The sequence below is a fragment of the Pristiophorus japonicus genome, chromosome 15, assembly GCF_044704955.1.
Source record: "Pristiophorus japonicus isolate sPriJap1 chromosome 15, sPriJap1.hap1, whole genome shotgun sequence".
Classification (NCBI taxonomy): domain Eukaryota; kingdom Metazoa; phylum Chordata; class Chondrichthyes; family Pristiophoridae; genus Pristiophorus; species Pristiophorus japonicus.
In genome coordinates, this window is record NC_091991.1 from 96638931 (window position 1) to 96651592 (window position 12662).

At 44.1% G+C, this 12662-nt stretch overlaps 1 protein-coding gene across 1 annotated transcript in view; it reads left to right on the top strand.

The window, feature by feature from the left end:
- Window positions 1–12662, top strand: part of ccdc77 (coiled-coil domain containing 77) — an 88157-nt gene that overhangs the window by 44664 nt on the left and 30831 nt on the right. Inside the window, exons 8-9 of the mRNA XM_070900730.1 lie at window positions 8637–8865; window positions 10508–10633. Coding sequence (XP_070756831.1) covers window positions 8637–8865; window positions 10508–10633 — 355 coding nt within the window. The remainder of the gene's footprint in view (window positions 1–8636; window positions 8866–10507; window positions 10634–12662) is intronic.

Consider the following 12662-nt stretch of genomic DNA (forward strand, 5'->3'; position numbering starts at 1 on the left):
CATTGGACTGTCAGCCTAGATTGTAAATTGTAATGTTCTCACAACAACTTGTATTTATATAGCAACTTTAACGTAATCACAAGTCCCAAGGCGCGTCACAGAAGTATTATGAGATTAAAAAATTGACACCAATCCACATCAGGAGAAATCAGGGCAGGTGACCAAAAGCTTGATCAAAGAGGTAGGTTTTAAGGGTCATCTTGAAGGAGGAAAGAGAGGTGGAGAGGTTTAGGCAGGGAGTTCCAGAGCTTATGGCCTCGACCACAGAAGGCACGGTTGAGCCATTATAATCAGGGATGCTCAAGAGGGCAGAACTAGAGGAGCGCAGACATCTCTGTGTTGGGGGGGTGGGGGGTGGAGGAGATTACAGAGATGGGGATGGACGAGGCCATGAAGGGATTTGAAAAGAAGGCTGAGAATTTTGAATTCGAAGTATTGCTTAACTGGGAACCAATGTAGGTCAGCGAGCACAGGGGTGATGGGTGAGCGGGACTTGGTGCGAGTTAGGATATGGGCAGCCGAGTTTTGAGTCATCTCTAGTTTACATAGGGTAGAATGTGGGAGGTCAGCCAGGAGTGCATTTGAATAATCAAGTCTAGCGGTAACAAAGGTATGGATGAGGGCTTCAGCAGCGGATGAGGTGATGGCAGGGTGGTGACTGGCGATGTTACGGAGGTGGAAATAGGCGGTCTTTAGTTATGCTGAGGATATGTGGTCGGGAGCTCTTTTCAGGGTCAAGTATGACACCAAGTTTGCGAACAGTCTGGTTCAGCCTCAGACAGGAGTGTCTTGGGAACAGCGTTCATGGTGGGGGCCGAAACAATGGCTTCGGTCTTCCCAATATTCAATTGGACAAAATTTCTGTTCATCCAGAACAGGATGTCGGACAAGCAGTCTGGCTATTTAGAGACCGTGGAGGTCTCTGGAAAACAGAAGGTTGAGCGGTGGCATGATTGATATTTTGGGATTCTAAAGGGGCGAGATAATGTCGACCATGTCCAGAACAGTGGAGCGAGAGGACATGGACTGCATTTGAAGGGAGGTTAAAATTAAATCTAATCTGTGTAAACAAAAATTCAGTGAGAAAGTGGTCAATCTATGGAACAGGCTCCCTTGGGAGATAGTGGAAGCAGTTAGTATTCATTCATTCAACTGCAAATTAGCGAAATTACTTGTATACTACATTCCAAAATATTATTTTCTTAGCACACGTCACTTCTTCAATTTCTCTAAGTGTAGCGAGCTCGGATTGAACAGGAGACTTTGGACGTGGTTCCCAAAGTGCTCCACTGCTGGAGGTTTTCCTCACCTCGTGTCTAGGCCTGTTGAAGACTAATTATGCTAGAAATTGATTGCAATGATTAATCAACAACTGCATTATTGTTGTGTGGTAAGACTGCCAGGTTGAAGGCGAACTAGATGGACTTTGGTCCTTTTTTGTCTATAAATTCTGAAAGTTGATAAGTAACCTGGTCCGGATGGAATGTATCCTTGGTTGCTGAAAGAAGCAAAGGTAGAAATAGCAGAGGCATTGGTCACAATCTTTCAATCCTCATTGGATCCAGAAGCAGTGCCGGAGGACTGAAGGTTTGTTAATGTTATACCACTATTCAAGAAAGGGGAGAGAGGTAAACCAGTAAACTATAGGCCAGTCATTGGAAACCATTCGGGGACAAAATAAACTTCAACTTGGAAAAGGCATGGGTTGATCATGGAGAGCCAGCATGAATTTGTTCGAGGCGAATCGAGTCTGACTAACTTGATTGAATTTTTTGAGCTAACCCAGAAGATGATGAAGGTAGTGTAGTTGATGTAGGTATGGACTTTCGGAAGGCATTCAACAAAGTACCACACAGGAGAAGATGGAAGCCCATGGAATTGAGGCGAAAGTGGTGGTTATGGATATGTATTTGGCTCAGTGACTAGAAGTAAAAGGTGGTGAATGGATGTTCTTCAGACTGGCAGGTGGTTTGCAGTGATGTTCCATTGGGTCCATTACTCTCTCAAAAATTGAAAGAAGACCTAGAATCAGGAGGTAGGGAGCAGCTTTATAAAGTCTGTATATGATACATGATACGATGAGGATAGTTATCGGCTTCAGGATGAAATATACAGGAATGAAATGGGCAGAAGTGTGGCAGATGGAGTTCAATGCAGAGAATTATGAAGTGATGCACTTTGGGAGAACTAATATGGTAAGACAGTATACTATTCAAAATCATGTCATTTAAAGTGTAGATGAGCAGAGTGTCCATCACAAATCCTTAAAGTTCGCAGGGCAAGTTGATAAGGTGGTCAAAAAAGCATATGAGTTACTTGGGTTTAGAAATAAAGGGATAGAATATAAAAGCAAAGAGATCATGCTAGAACTTTATAAACCATCGGTTAGGCCTCGGCTGGAGTATTGCGGACAATCTGAGTATTTAGTAGCGAACATGGATTCAGAAGGAAAAGATCCTGGTTGACCCATCTTCACAACTCCTTTTGAGGAAATGACATCCCAAGTGTAAATAGTAGTACTTATTGCTTCTGTATCTAATCGATCAATCAATGATTCTGAACTCCTGACTCCAATGTAAATTGGTTCAAGTTTGCAAATGATGCTAAACAAGGGCTTAATTTTCCCAAAGCATTTTTTTGGCGTACTTGAAGAGTTACGCCCGATTTTCTGGGGGGCCCCAAGTATGCCAAAAAAAAAATGTTCTAAGTTTCCCTGTTGGATTTCTTCATTTTGGCATGGCCTAACCCAAATTTTAGTTTTGGGGGTGGAGCCTTGATCTGCGTCAAAAAGATTGGGCTGCCATGGTAACCAGGGACACAATGAAGCTGAGGCTGCAAAGTGAAACATACAGCCAGCTCCCAACACATTAAAAGAATTGAAAAACACACAGCAGCAACTTACCTCCAACCCCACCCGAAGGGCTTGCCGGTCCGGTCCCATTCTCGGTCCCCAGTCTCCCGGTCCGGTCCCATTCCTCACTCCCCCCCTCGCTCCCTAATCAGATCTAGAGTAACTCTTAGCTGACCAAACTTTCCTAAATGGCCAGAAGTGGCGCAAATCATTGGAGAAAATTGAGCCCCTAGGAAAAGGAGAGTTGTATCTGAGGAGGTAGTTCAGAATTGACCGAATTAGTTGGTCAAAATGTGAGTGAATTGAAGAATGGAAGATGGAGTTTAATAGAGAAATGAAGACAAAAAACCCACGACCGAAAGAATAAATGGTGGGTGGAGAAAGCATAGGAGATCCAGTAGCTGGCCGACAGCCATGACGTGCAAGGCTTCTTCACCTCAGTTAAGTCCACCTATGGCCCAAGGCCCCAGCCCACTGCTGGCCAAGAAAGGGTAGACACTCATTAAGGACATCGAGGCCCGCTGGAAGGAGCACTTCGAAGATCTCCTTAATCGAGACTCTGCCTTTTACACGAGTGTCCTCTACTCCAGCAGTTTGCTACTCGCCACCATCTCAGCAAACCCCCAGTCCTGCATGAGGTAGAAAAGGTCATCCGTCAGCTCAAGATCAACAATAAAAAGCAGAACCGCAAAGGTAATAATCTCTGGATTACTACCGGAACCAAATTTGCATAGGGTAAATAAGGTCAGAGAGATGAACGTGTGGCTTAAAGCTTGGTGTGGGAGAAATGGGTTTCAATTCATTGGGCACTGGCACCAATACTGGGATAAGAGGGAGCTGTTCTGTCAGGGCGGGCTTCACTTGAACCAGGCTGGGACCAATGTCCTGACGAATTGAACAACTCGGGCTGTAGACAAGGCATTAAGTTAGTCAGGGGCGGGGTGGGTGGAGGGAACTGGTGAGCGGAAATTTAAAACTAGAAAGGAGAAGGCATAAGTGCAGGGTAGCAATAGGGGTAATGATAACCAGAATGTGACAGGAAGGGGCAGAGCGTATGCACAAGACAACATTAAAAGCTCGAAATTTGAACTCACGCAGCATTTGTAACAAGGTAGATGAGTTGACGGCACAAGTAGAAATAAATATGCATGATCTGATCGGCATTACAGAGACGTGGTTGCAAGGTGACCAAGGGTGGGAACTGAATATTCAGGGATATTTGACAATTCGGAAGGATAAACGGAAAGGAAAAGGAGGTGGGGTAGCTCTAATGAAGGATGGAATCACTGCAACAGTGAGAAATGATAATGGCTCAAGATCAAGATGTAGTTTGGGTGGAGATAAGAAATAATAAGGTTAAGAAGTCACTGGTGGGAGTGGTCTACAATAGCCACACTGTAGGACAGAGTATAAATCAAGAAATAATGGAGGCTTATAAGAAAGGTACAGCAATAATCAATGGCGATTTTAATCTTCATATTGATTGGACAAATCAAATTGGCAAAGGTAGCCTTGAGGAAGAGTTCATAGAGTGTATTCAGGATGGTTTCTTGGAGCAATACGTTGGGGAACCAACCAGGGATAGACTATTTTAGATCTGGTAACATGTGATGAGATAGGATTAATGAATGATCTCATAGTAAAGAGTGATCATAGCATGGTAGAATTTCAAATTCAGTTTGAGGGTGAGAAAGCTAGGTCTGAAACTAGTGTCCGAAACTTAAATAAAGGTAATTATAAAGGTACGAAGGCAGAGTTTGTTAAAGTGGACTGGGAAAATATATTAAAGGGTCAGGGGCTGAAATTGGTGAAGGTCAAGGTCCGCCCAAAGGACTGCCGAGAGACTGGGCGGTACTTTGCCTGGAAGATGCCACTAAAATAGATGGCAGTACCGCCCGACGGGCAAACAACGGTTTACACAGTCAATCTGGGCGGCAGTGGGCAGGAACTCTCAATCTCGGCGGTAAAGGCTCTTGCTGCCCAAGTGCCGCTGAGGATGGAGTCGGGCCCAGGGAGGGTGGAAGAGCTGCAAATAAAAATCATGGAAAAGAAAAAAAAACACTAGAACACCTTCAGGAGACCCCATCCAGGTAAGTCGCTGTGAAATCTTTGTTTAAAATCTGGTCATTAACCTTTCTTTTCGTTCTTCATACCTACCATCGGGGTTAGAACAACCTCCTGGCAGTGGTCCTTCCCGCTGCTGGCGCCGACTCCCGCCTGCACTGATCTGGCAGCTAGGTGTGCGGGAAGCCACTTACGCTACTTGGCCGCCAGATGACGTCAGCGGGCGGTTCCCGGCGATACTCCCTGCACGCCCGCTCCAGCTCAAGTAGAAAATGAGAGAGAGAGGAAAACGGTAGCAAAACTCGGCGGTGGCATTGAACGCTAAGGCCACCAATATCAGGGCCTAAGACTGTAAAAAAGCAGTGGCAAACATTTAAGGAGATATTTCATAACTATCAGCGCAGAAAGACTCTGAGAAGGATGAACCATCCCTGGCTAACTAAGGAAGTAAAAGGATGGTATCAAACTGAAAACAAAGGCATACAATGTTGCGAAGAATAGAGGATTGGGAGATTTTTAGAAACCAGCAAAGGACGACTAAAAAAAATGATAGAGACGACGATGGCTTATGAGAGTAAAGATATTTTAAAACAGACAGTCAGAGCTTCTACAGGTATATAAAAAGGAAGCGAGTAGCTAAAGTAGACGGTTTCTTAAAGAATGAGACTGGGGAATTCATAATGGGAAACCGGGAAATGGCAGAGACTTTGAACAAATATTTTGTCTTGGTCTTCACAGCAGAAGACACTAAAAGCATCCCAATAATTGATAATCAAGGGGCTACTGGGGGGTGGGGGGACTTAAAACAATCACTATCACGTCCCTATATATAAAAGGAGGGAGTCAGAAAGCAGGAAACTACAGACCAGTTAGCCTAACATCTGTCGTTGGGAAAATGCTGGAGTCCATTATTAAGGAAGCAGTAACAAGACATTTGGAAAAGCATAATACAGTCAAGCAGAGTCAGCATGGTTTTATGAAAGGGAAATAATGTTTGACAAATTTGCGCGAGTTCTTTGAGGATGTAACAAACAGGGTGGCTAAAGGGGAACCAGTAGATGTCATGTATTTGATTTCCAGAAGGCATTCGATAAGGTGCCACATAAAAGGTTACTGCACAAGGTAAGAGCTCACAGGGTTGGGGGTAATATATTAGCACAGATAGAGGATTGGCTAACTAACAGAAAACAGAGTCGGGATAAATGGGTCATTTTCTGGTTGGCAAATTAACTGGTGGGGTGCCACAGGGATCAGTGCTGGGGCCTCAACTATTTACATAAATATATTAATGACTTGGATGAAGGGGCCGAGTGTAATGTAGCCAAATTCATTGCTGATACAAAGATAGGTGGGAAAGCAAGTTGTGAGGAGGACGCAAATAATCTACAAAAGGAATATAAATAGGCTAAGTGAGTGGGCAAAAATTTGGCAGATGGAGCATAATGTGGGAAAATGTGAAGTTATCCACTTTGGTAGGAAAAATAAAAAAGCAAATTATTATTTAAATGGTGAGAAATTACAAAATGCTGTGGTACAGGGGGATCTGGGGGTCCTTGTATATGAAACACAAAGTTAGCATGCAGGTACAGCAAGTAATTCGGAAGGCAAATGGAGTTATGGCCTTTATTGCAAGGGGAATGGAGTATAAAAGCAGAGAAGTCCTGCTACAACTGTACAGGGTATTGGTAAGACCACTCCTGGAGTACTGCGTACAGTTTTGGTCTCCGTATTTAAGGAGGGATATACTTGTATTGGAGGTAGTTCAGAGAAGGTTCACTAGGTTGATTCCGGAGATGAGGGGGTTGTCTTATGAAGAAAGGTTGAGCAGGTTGTGCCTCTACTCATTGGAGCTGAGAAGAATGAGAGGGGATCTTATTGAAACATATAAGAATCTGAGGAGGCTCGACAGGATAGATGCAGAGAGGATGTTTCCCCTCCTGGGGGAATCTAGAACTAGGGGGCATAGTTTCAGAATACGGGGTCGCACATTTAAAACATAAATGAGAGGAATTTCTTATCTCAGAGGATTGTGAATCTTTAGAATTCTCTGCCCCAGAGAGCTGTGTGGAGTCTGGGTCATTGAATGTATTTAAGGTGGAGATGGACAGATTTTTAAACAATAAGCGAGTCGAGGGTTATTGAGATCGGGCAGGAAAGTGGAGTTGAGGCTAAGATCAGATCAGCCATGATCTTATTGAATGGTGGAGCGGGCTCGAGGGGCCGAATGGCCTGCTCCTATTTCTCATGCTCTTATGATGCATATTAGATAGTTAAGTGTGTGGGAAGGTAAATATTACTTCAAAGAAGACACAAGTTCAAACTTGTAACAAGCACACTGAACTGAATGATGAACATGTGAAATGTACTGTAGGATATAGTAGTGGAGGAAAGAATCAGTTAGATGCTGCACTGGCAGGGATGCAAAATCTTTCTGTAGCAATGAGCCAAGATGCACCGTCCACGTCCCAACTCTCTTGCGACTGTGATCTTGTGTATTCTGATCATAGTTGATGGTTGCTTTCCATGCCAGTCTCCATTCCCCTCTGATTTGCTAGCCTGGGACTTGTTCCCAGACCCGTTCCGACTTTGTGTCATCTTTCAATCAGGAGGCATGGCAATCGGTCAGTGGGGGGTAGGAGTCCTTTCTGTGGGAGTACACAGAGGGTGGAGAAGGGGTCTGGGGATGGGTTTGTGTGACTTTGTAGATCTGGATATCGGGAGTGTGAGTAGTATAGAACTGGATCTCGGGAGTGTGTGTATATATAGAACTGGATCTCGGGAGTGTGTATATATAGAACTGGATCTCGGGAGTGTGTATTATAGAACTGGATCTCGGGAGTGTGTGTATATATAGAACTGGATCTCGGGAGTGTGTGTATTATAGAACTGGATTTCGGGAGTGTGTGTATTATAGAAGTGGACATCGGGAGTGTGTGTATTATAGAAGTGGATATCGGGAGTGTGTGTATTATAGAAGTGGATATCGGGAGTGTGTGTATTATAGAAGTGTACATCGGGAGTGTGTGTATTATAGAAGTGGATATCGGGAGTGTGTGTATTATAGAAGTGGATATCGGGAGTGTGTGTATTATAGAAGTGGATATCGGGAGTGTGTGTATTATAGAAGTGGATATCGGGAGTGTGTGTATTTTCGAAGTGGATATCGGGAGTGTGTGTATTTTCGAAGTGGATATCGGGACTGTGTGTATTTTCGAAATGGATATCGGGAGTGTGTGTATTTTCGAAGTGGATATCGGGAGTGTGTGTATTTTCGAAGTGGATATCGGGAGTGTGTGTATTTTCGAAGTGGATATCGGGAGTGTGTGTATTTTCGAAGTGGATATCGGGAGTGTGTGTATTATAAAAGTGGATATCGGGAGTGTGTGTATTATAGAAGTGGATATCGGGAGTGTGTGTATTATAGAAGTGGACATCGGGAGTGTGTGTATTATAGAAGTGGACATCGGGAGTGTGTGTATTATAGAAGTGGACATCGGGAGTGTGTGTATTATAGAAGTGGACATCGGGAGTGTGTGTATTATAGAACTGGATATCGGGAGTGTGTGTATTATTGAACTGGATATCGTGGGTTGAAGTGGAGCAACAGACCAGCCGGATATGCTCCTAAATAAACAGTCCATTTAATTGGAGATTGTTGTGTTGTGGAGGAGGGAAAATGAAATTCTCCGAACGAAGTGTGTAAATGTGTGTATTCCCCCAGACTACACAAGACTCAGAATCTGCTTTACGAGAGTACTAAAGACTTCCTGCAGCTGAAATTCGAGGGTCGTGACACTGAGAAGATCTGGATGGCTGAGAAGGATGGTCTGCTCCAGGAGCTCGATGGGCGCAGTGAGCTGAGAAACACTGGCGGTGATCCTGAGACACAATTGTTGCGAGAATTACCCATGGAACATGAGTTACAACGGATACAAAGTGAGGAAATAAAGGTAGCATTCCCTGTTTCCAAAAGCTTCTGAAAGAAAAATCCTAAATGCAAAACATCATATTTTATTTCAGGTCAGATAGTAAATGGGTTGAGGAGTCCAGAGAAATGGGTTTTCAGATACATAAAATCACTAAAAGGAGCAACACCAGTTGATCATGCCATAAAGAATACAGACAAAATACAGTGTTTCATTTCTAGAGGAATAGATCACCAAAGTAGGCAGGTAATGTTAACTTTTTATATTGAACCTTGGTTAGACCACACTTGAAGTACTGTGCGCAGTTCTGGTCTCCATATTACAAAAAACATTGGAGAAAGTTCCGGCCAGATTTATAATTATATTGAGAGGTTGCATCTATCCGAGAAGATTGTGCAGGCTGGGCTATTTTCTCCAAGAGAGGAGAACTGAGAGGCATTTAAATTCTGATGGGGTTTGATCGGGTGGATGTGGAGAAACTGTTTGCACTTGTGGTTGAGACCAGAATAAGTGGCCATAAATATATGATACCCACCAATAGATTAGGAAAAAGGAAGATTTTTTTGAGGAGTGATGAGAATGTAGACCTTACTGCCACATGGAGTTATTGATGCATTTAAGGGTAGGATTGATATATATGAGGGAGAAAGGGACAGTGGGATATGGGGCAGCGGGTGGGAGGAGGTTATGTGGGGTGGGGGGCATAGGCCAGTTGGTCAAATGGTCATTTTCCATGCTGTCGTCTCCGTGTAATCCTTTTGAACCCTGGTGCCCATTGTTGAATAGTTCGATTCAAATTTTAAAAAACTAGCTATCTGTATTTCATATCTTCTGCATAAACGTTATCCCCTTGCCACTAACTTGATTACGCCAATCCTCTCTTGGCCAGCTTTTCACACAGTCATCTTCAGCTCATCCAAAACTCTCCTTCCTTTATCCTGTCCCACAACAAGTGCCACTCATCCATCACACCTGTTCTCGGCCCCTGGTCCCCCAACACCTCAATGGTCTTAGCTTTGTGTCTTAATCCCATCTGCCCTTGCCCCCTCTGTCCCCTTGTGACTTCCTTCACCTCTACAACCCCGCTCCTCTCCAACTCTGTTCCACTGACTCTTGCCTCTTCTATATATCCCCTCACCCTTTGCCCAGCAGCAGCCATGCATTGAGTCACCAAGGCCCCGTGCCATGGAATTCACTCTCCAAATCCTTCTGCTTCTCCATCACCGACTTCTTCCAACCCACCTCTTTGACCAAGCTTTTGCTCAGCCCCACTAATCTTGGCTTGGTATGCGTATTCTTCGGCTTACTCTTCCTCGACTCATTTCCCACCTCTGGAGTTATGTTTTTCTATACAGACAATGACACCGACTGTCTGAGGTGAGCCTCGGGAACAGGGTCAATTTTTAAATTCTATCTTGAAACCACTTTGTCAGTGGAAGGCTGTCTGACAACTGGAGATGCAAGTTAAAAAGGTAACAGCTGTCGTTGGCCCCTGAGGGAACATTGTAGCGGGTTTGGGAGCTGCTTCTCTGGTTCCAAACAAGTGGCAGCCAGTCTCAATGGCACTGACACAGCTCTAAATGGAGCTTGTGGTGCTTAGTTTGTTGTCTGTTATCTGTACTGGAGACTATGTTCAAAGCATCCACGAGTGAACTGCTTTTTCCAGTCACTGGACGAGCAACTAAACCAGGCGCATCGACTGGCGGACATGTACAGGGAACAGTGTGTGACGCTGGAGGACAATCTGGCACAGATTCGGGAAGAAGGGGACATCGGGCGTCAGCTATTTAAGGTAAGACTGCAATTTGTTTGGTTTGTCACTGTCTGAAAATGGTTGAATGTTGTGTAGAATAGACTGGCGAATGATACTTAAAGGGTTGATGGTGGATAGGCAATGGCAGACATTTAAAGATCACATGGATGAACTTTAATAATTGTACATCTCTGTCTGGAGTAAAAATAAAACGGGAAGGTGGCTCAACTGTGGCCAACAAGGAAAATTAGGGATAGCGTTAAATCCAACGAAGAGGTATATAAATTGGCCAGAAAAAGCAGCAAACCTGAGGACTGGGAGAAATTTAGAATCCAGCAGAGGACGACAAAGTGTTTAATTAAGAGGGGGAAAATAGAGTATGAGAGGAAGCTTGCATGGAACATAAAAACTGACTGCAAAAGTTTCTATAGATATGTGAAGAGAAAGAGATTAGTGAAGTCAAACTTGGGTCCCTTGCAGTCAGATTCAGGTGAATTTATAATGGGGAACAGAGAAATGGAAGACCAATTGAACAAATATTTTGGTTCTGTCTTCACGAAGGAAGACACGAATAACCTTCCAGCAACACTATGGGACAGAGGATCTAACGAGAAGGAAGAACTGAAGGAAATACTTATTGGTCAGGAAATTGTGTTCGGGAAATTGATGGGATTGAAGGATGATAAATCCCCAGGGCCTGATAGTCTGCATCTCAGAGTACTTAAGGAAGTGGCCCTAGAAATAGTGGATGCATTGGTGATCATTTTCCAACAGTCTATCGACTCTGGATCAGTTCCTATGGACTGGAGGGTAGCTAATGTAACACCACTTTTTAAAAAAGGAGTGAGAGAGAAAACGGGTAATTATAGACCGGTTAGCCTGACATCGGTAGTGGGGAAAATGTTGGAATCAATTATTAAATATGAAATAGCAGCGCATTTGGAAAGCAGTGACAGGATCGGTCCAAGTCAACATGAATTTATGAAAGAGAAATCATGCTTGACAAATCTTCTGGAATTTTTTGAGGATGTAACTAGTCGTGTGGACAAGGGAGAACCTGTGGCTGTGGTGTATTTGGACTTTCAAAAGGCTTTTGACACGGTCCCACACAAGAGATTGTTGTGCAAAATTAAAGCACATGGTATTGGGGGTAATGTATTGACGTGGAAAGAAAACTGGTTGGCAGACAGGAAGCAGAGAGTCGGGATAAACGGGTCCTTTTCAGAATGGCAGGCAGTGACTAGTGGGGTGCCGCAGGGCTCTGGGACCCCAGCTCTTTACAATATACATTAATGATTTAGATGAATGAATTGAGTGTAATATCTCCAAGTTTGCAGATGACACTAAGCTGGGTGGCGGTGTGAGCTGTGAGGAGGATGCTAAGAGGCTGCAGGGTGACTTGGACAGGTTAAGTGAGTGGGCAAATGCATGGCAGATGCAGTATAATGTAGATAAATGTGAGGTTATCCACTTTGGTGGCAAAAAGGTAAAGGCAGAATATTATCTGAATGGTGGAAGATTAGGAAAAGGGGAGGTGCAGCGAGACCTGGATGTCATGGTACATCAGTCATTGATAGTTGGCATGTAGGTACAGCAGGCGGTGAAGAAGGCAAATGGCATTTGGGGATTTGAGTATAGGAGCAGGGAGGTCTTACTGCAGTTGGACAGGGCCTTGGTGAGGCCTCACCTGGAATGTTGTGTTCAGTTTTGGTCTCCTAATCTGAGGAAAGACATTCTTGCTATTGAGGGAGTGCAGCGAAGGTTCACCGACTGATTCCCGGATGGCAGGACTAACATATGAGGAGAGACTGGATCAACTGGGCCTGTAGTCACTGGAGTTTAGAAGGATGAGAGGGGATCTCATAGAAACATATAAAATTCTGACGGGACTTGACAGGTTAGATGCAGGATGAATGTTCCCGATGTTGGGGAAGTCCAGAACCAGGGGTCACAGTCTAAGGATAAGGGGTAAGCCATTTAGGACTGAGATGAGGAGAAACGTCTTCACCCAGAGAGTGGTGAACCTGTGGAATTCTCTACCGCAGAGAGTTGTTGAGGCCAGTTCATT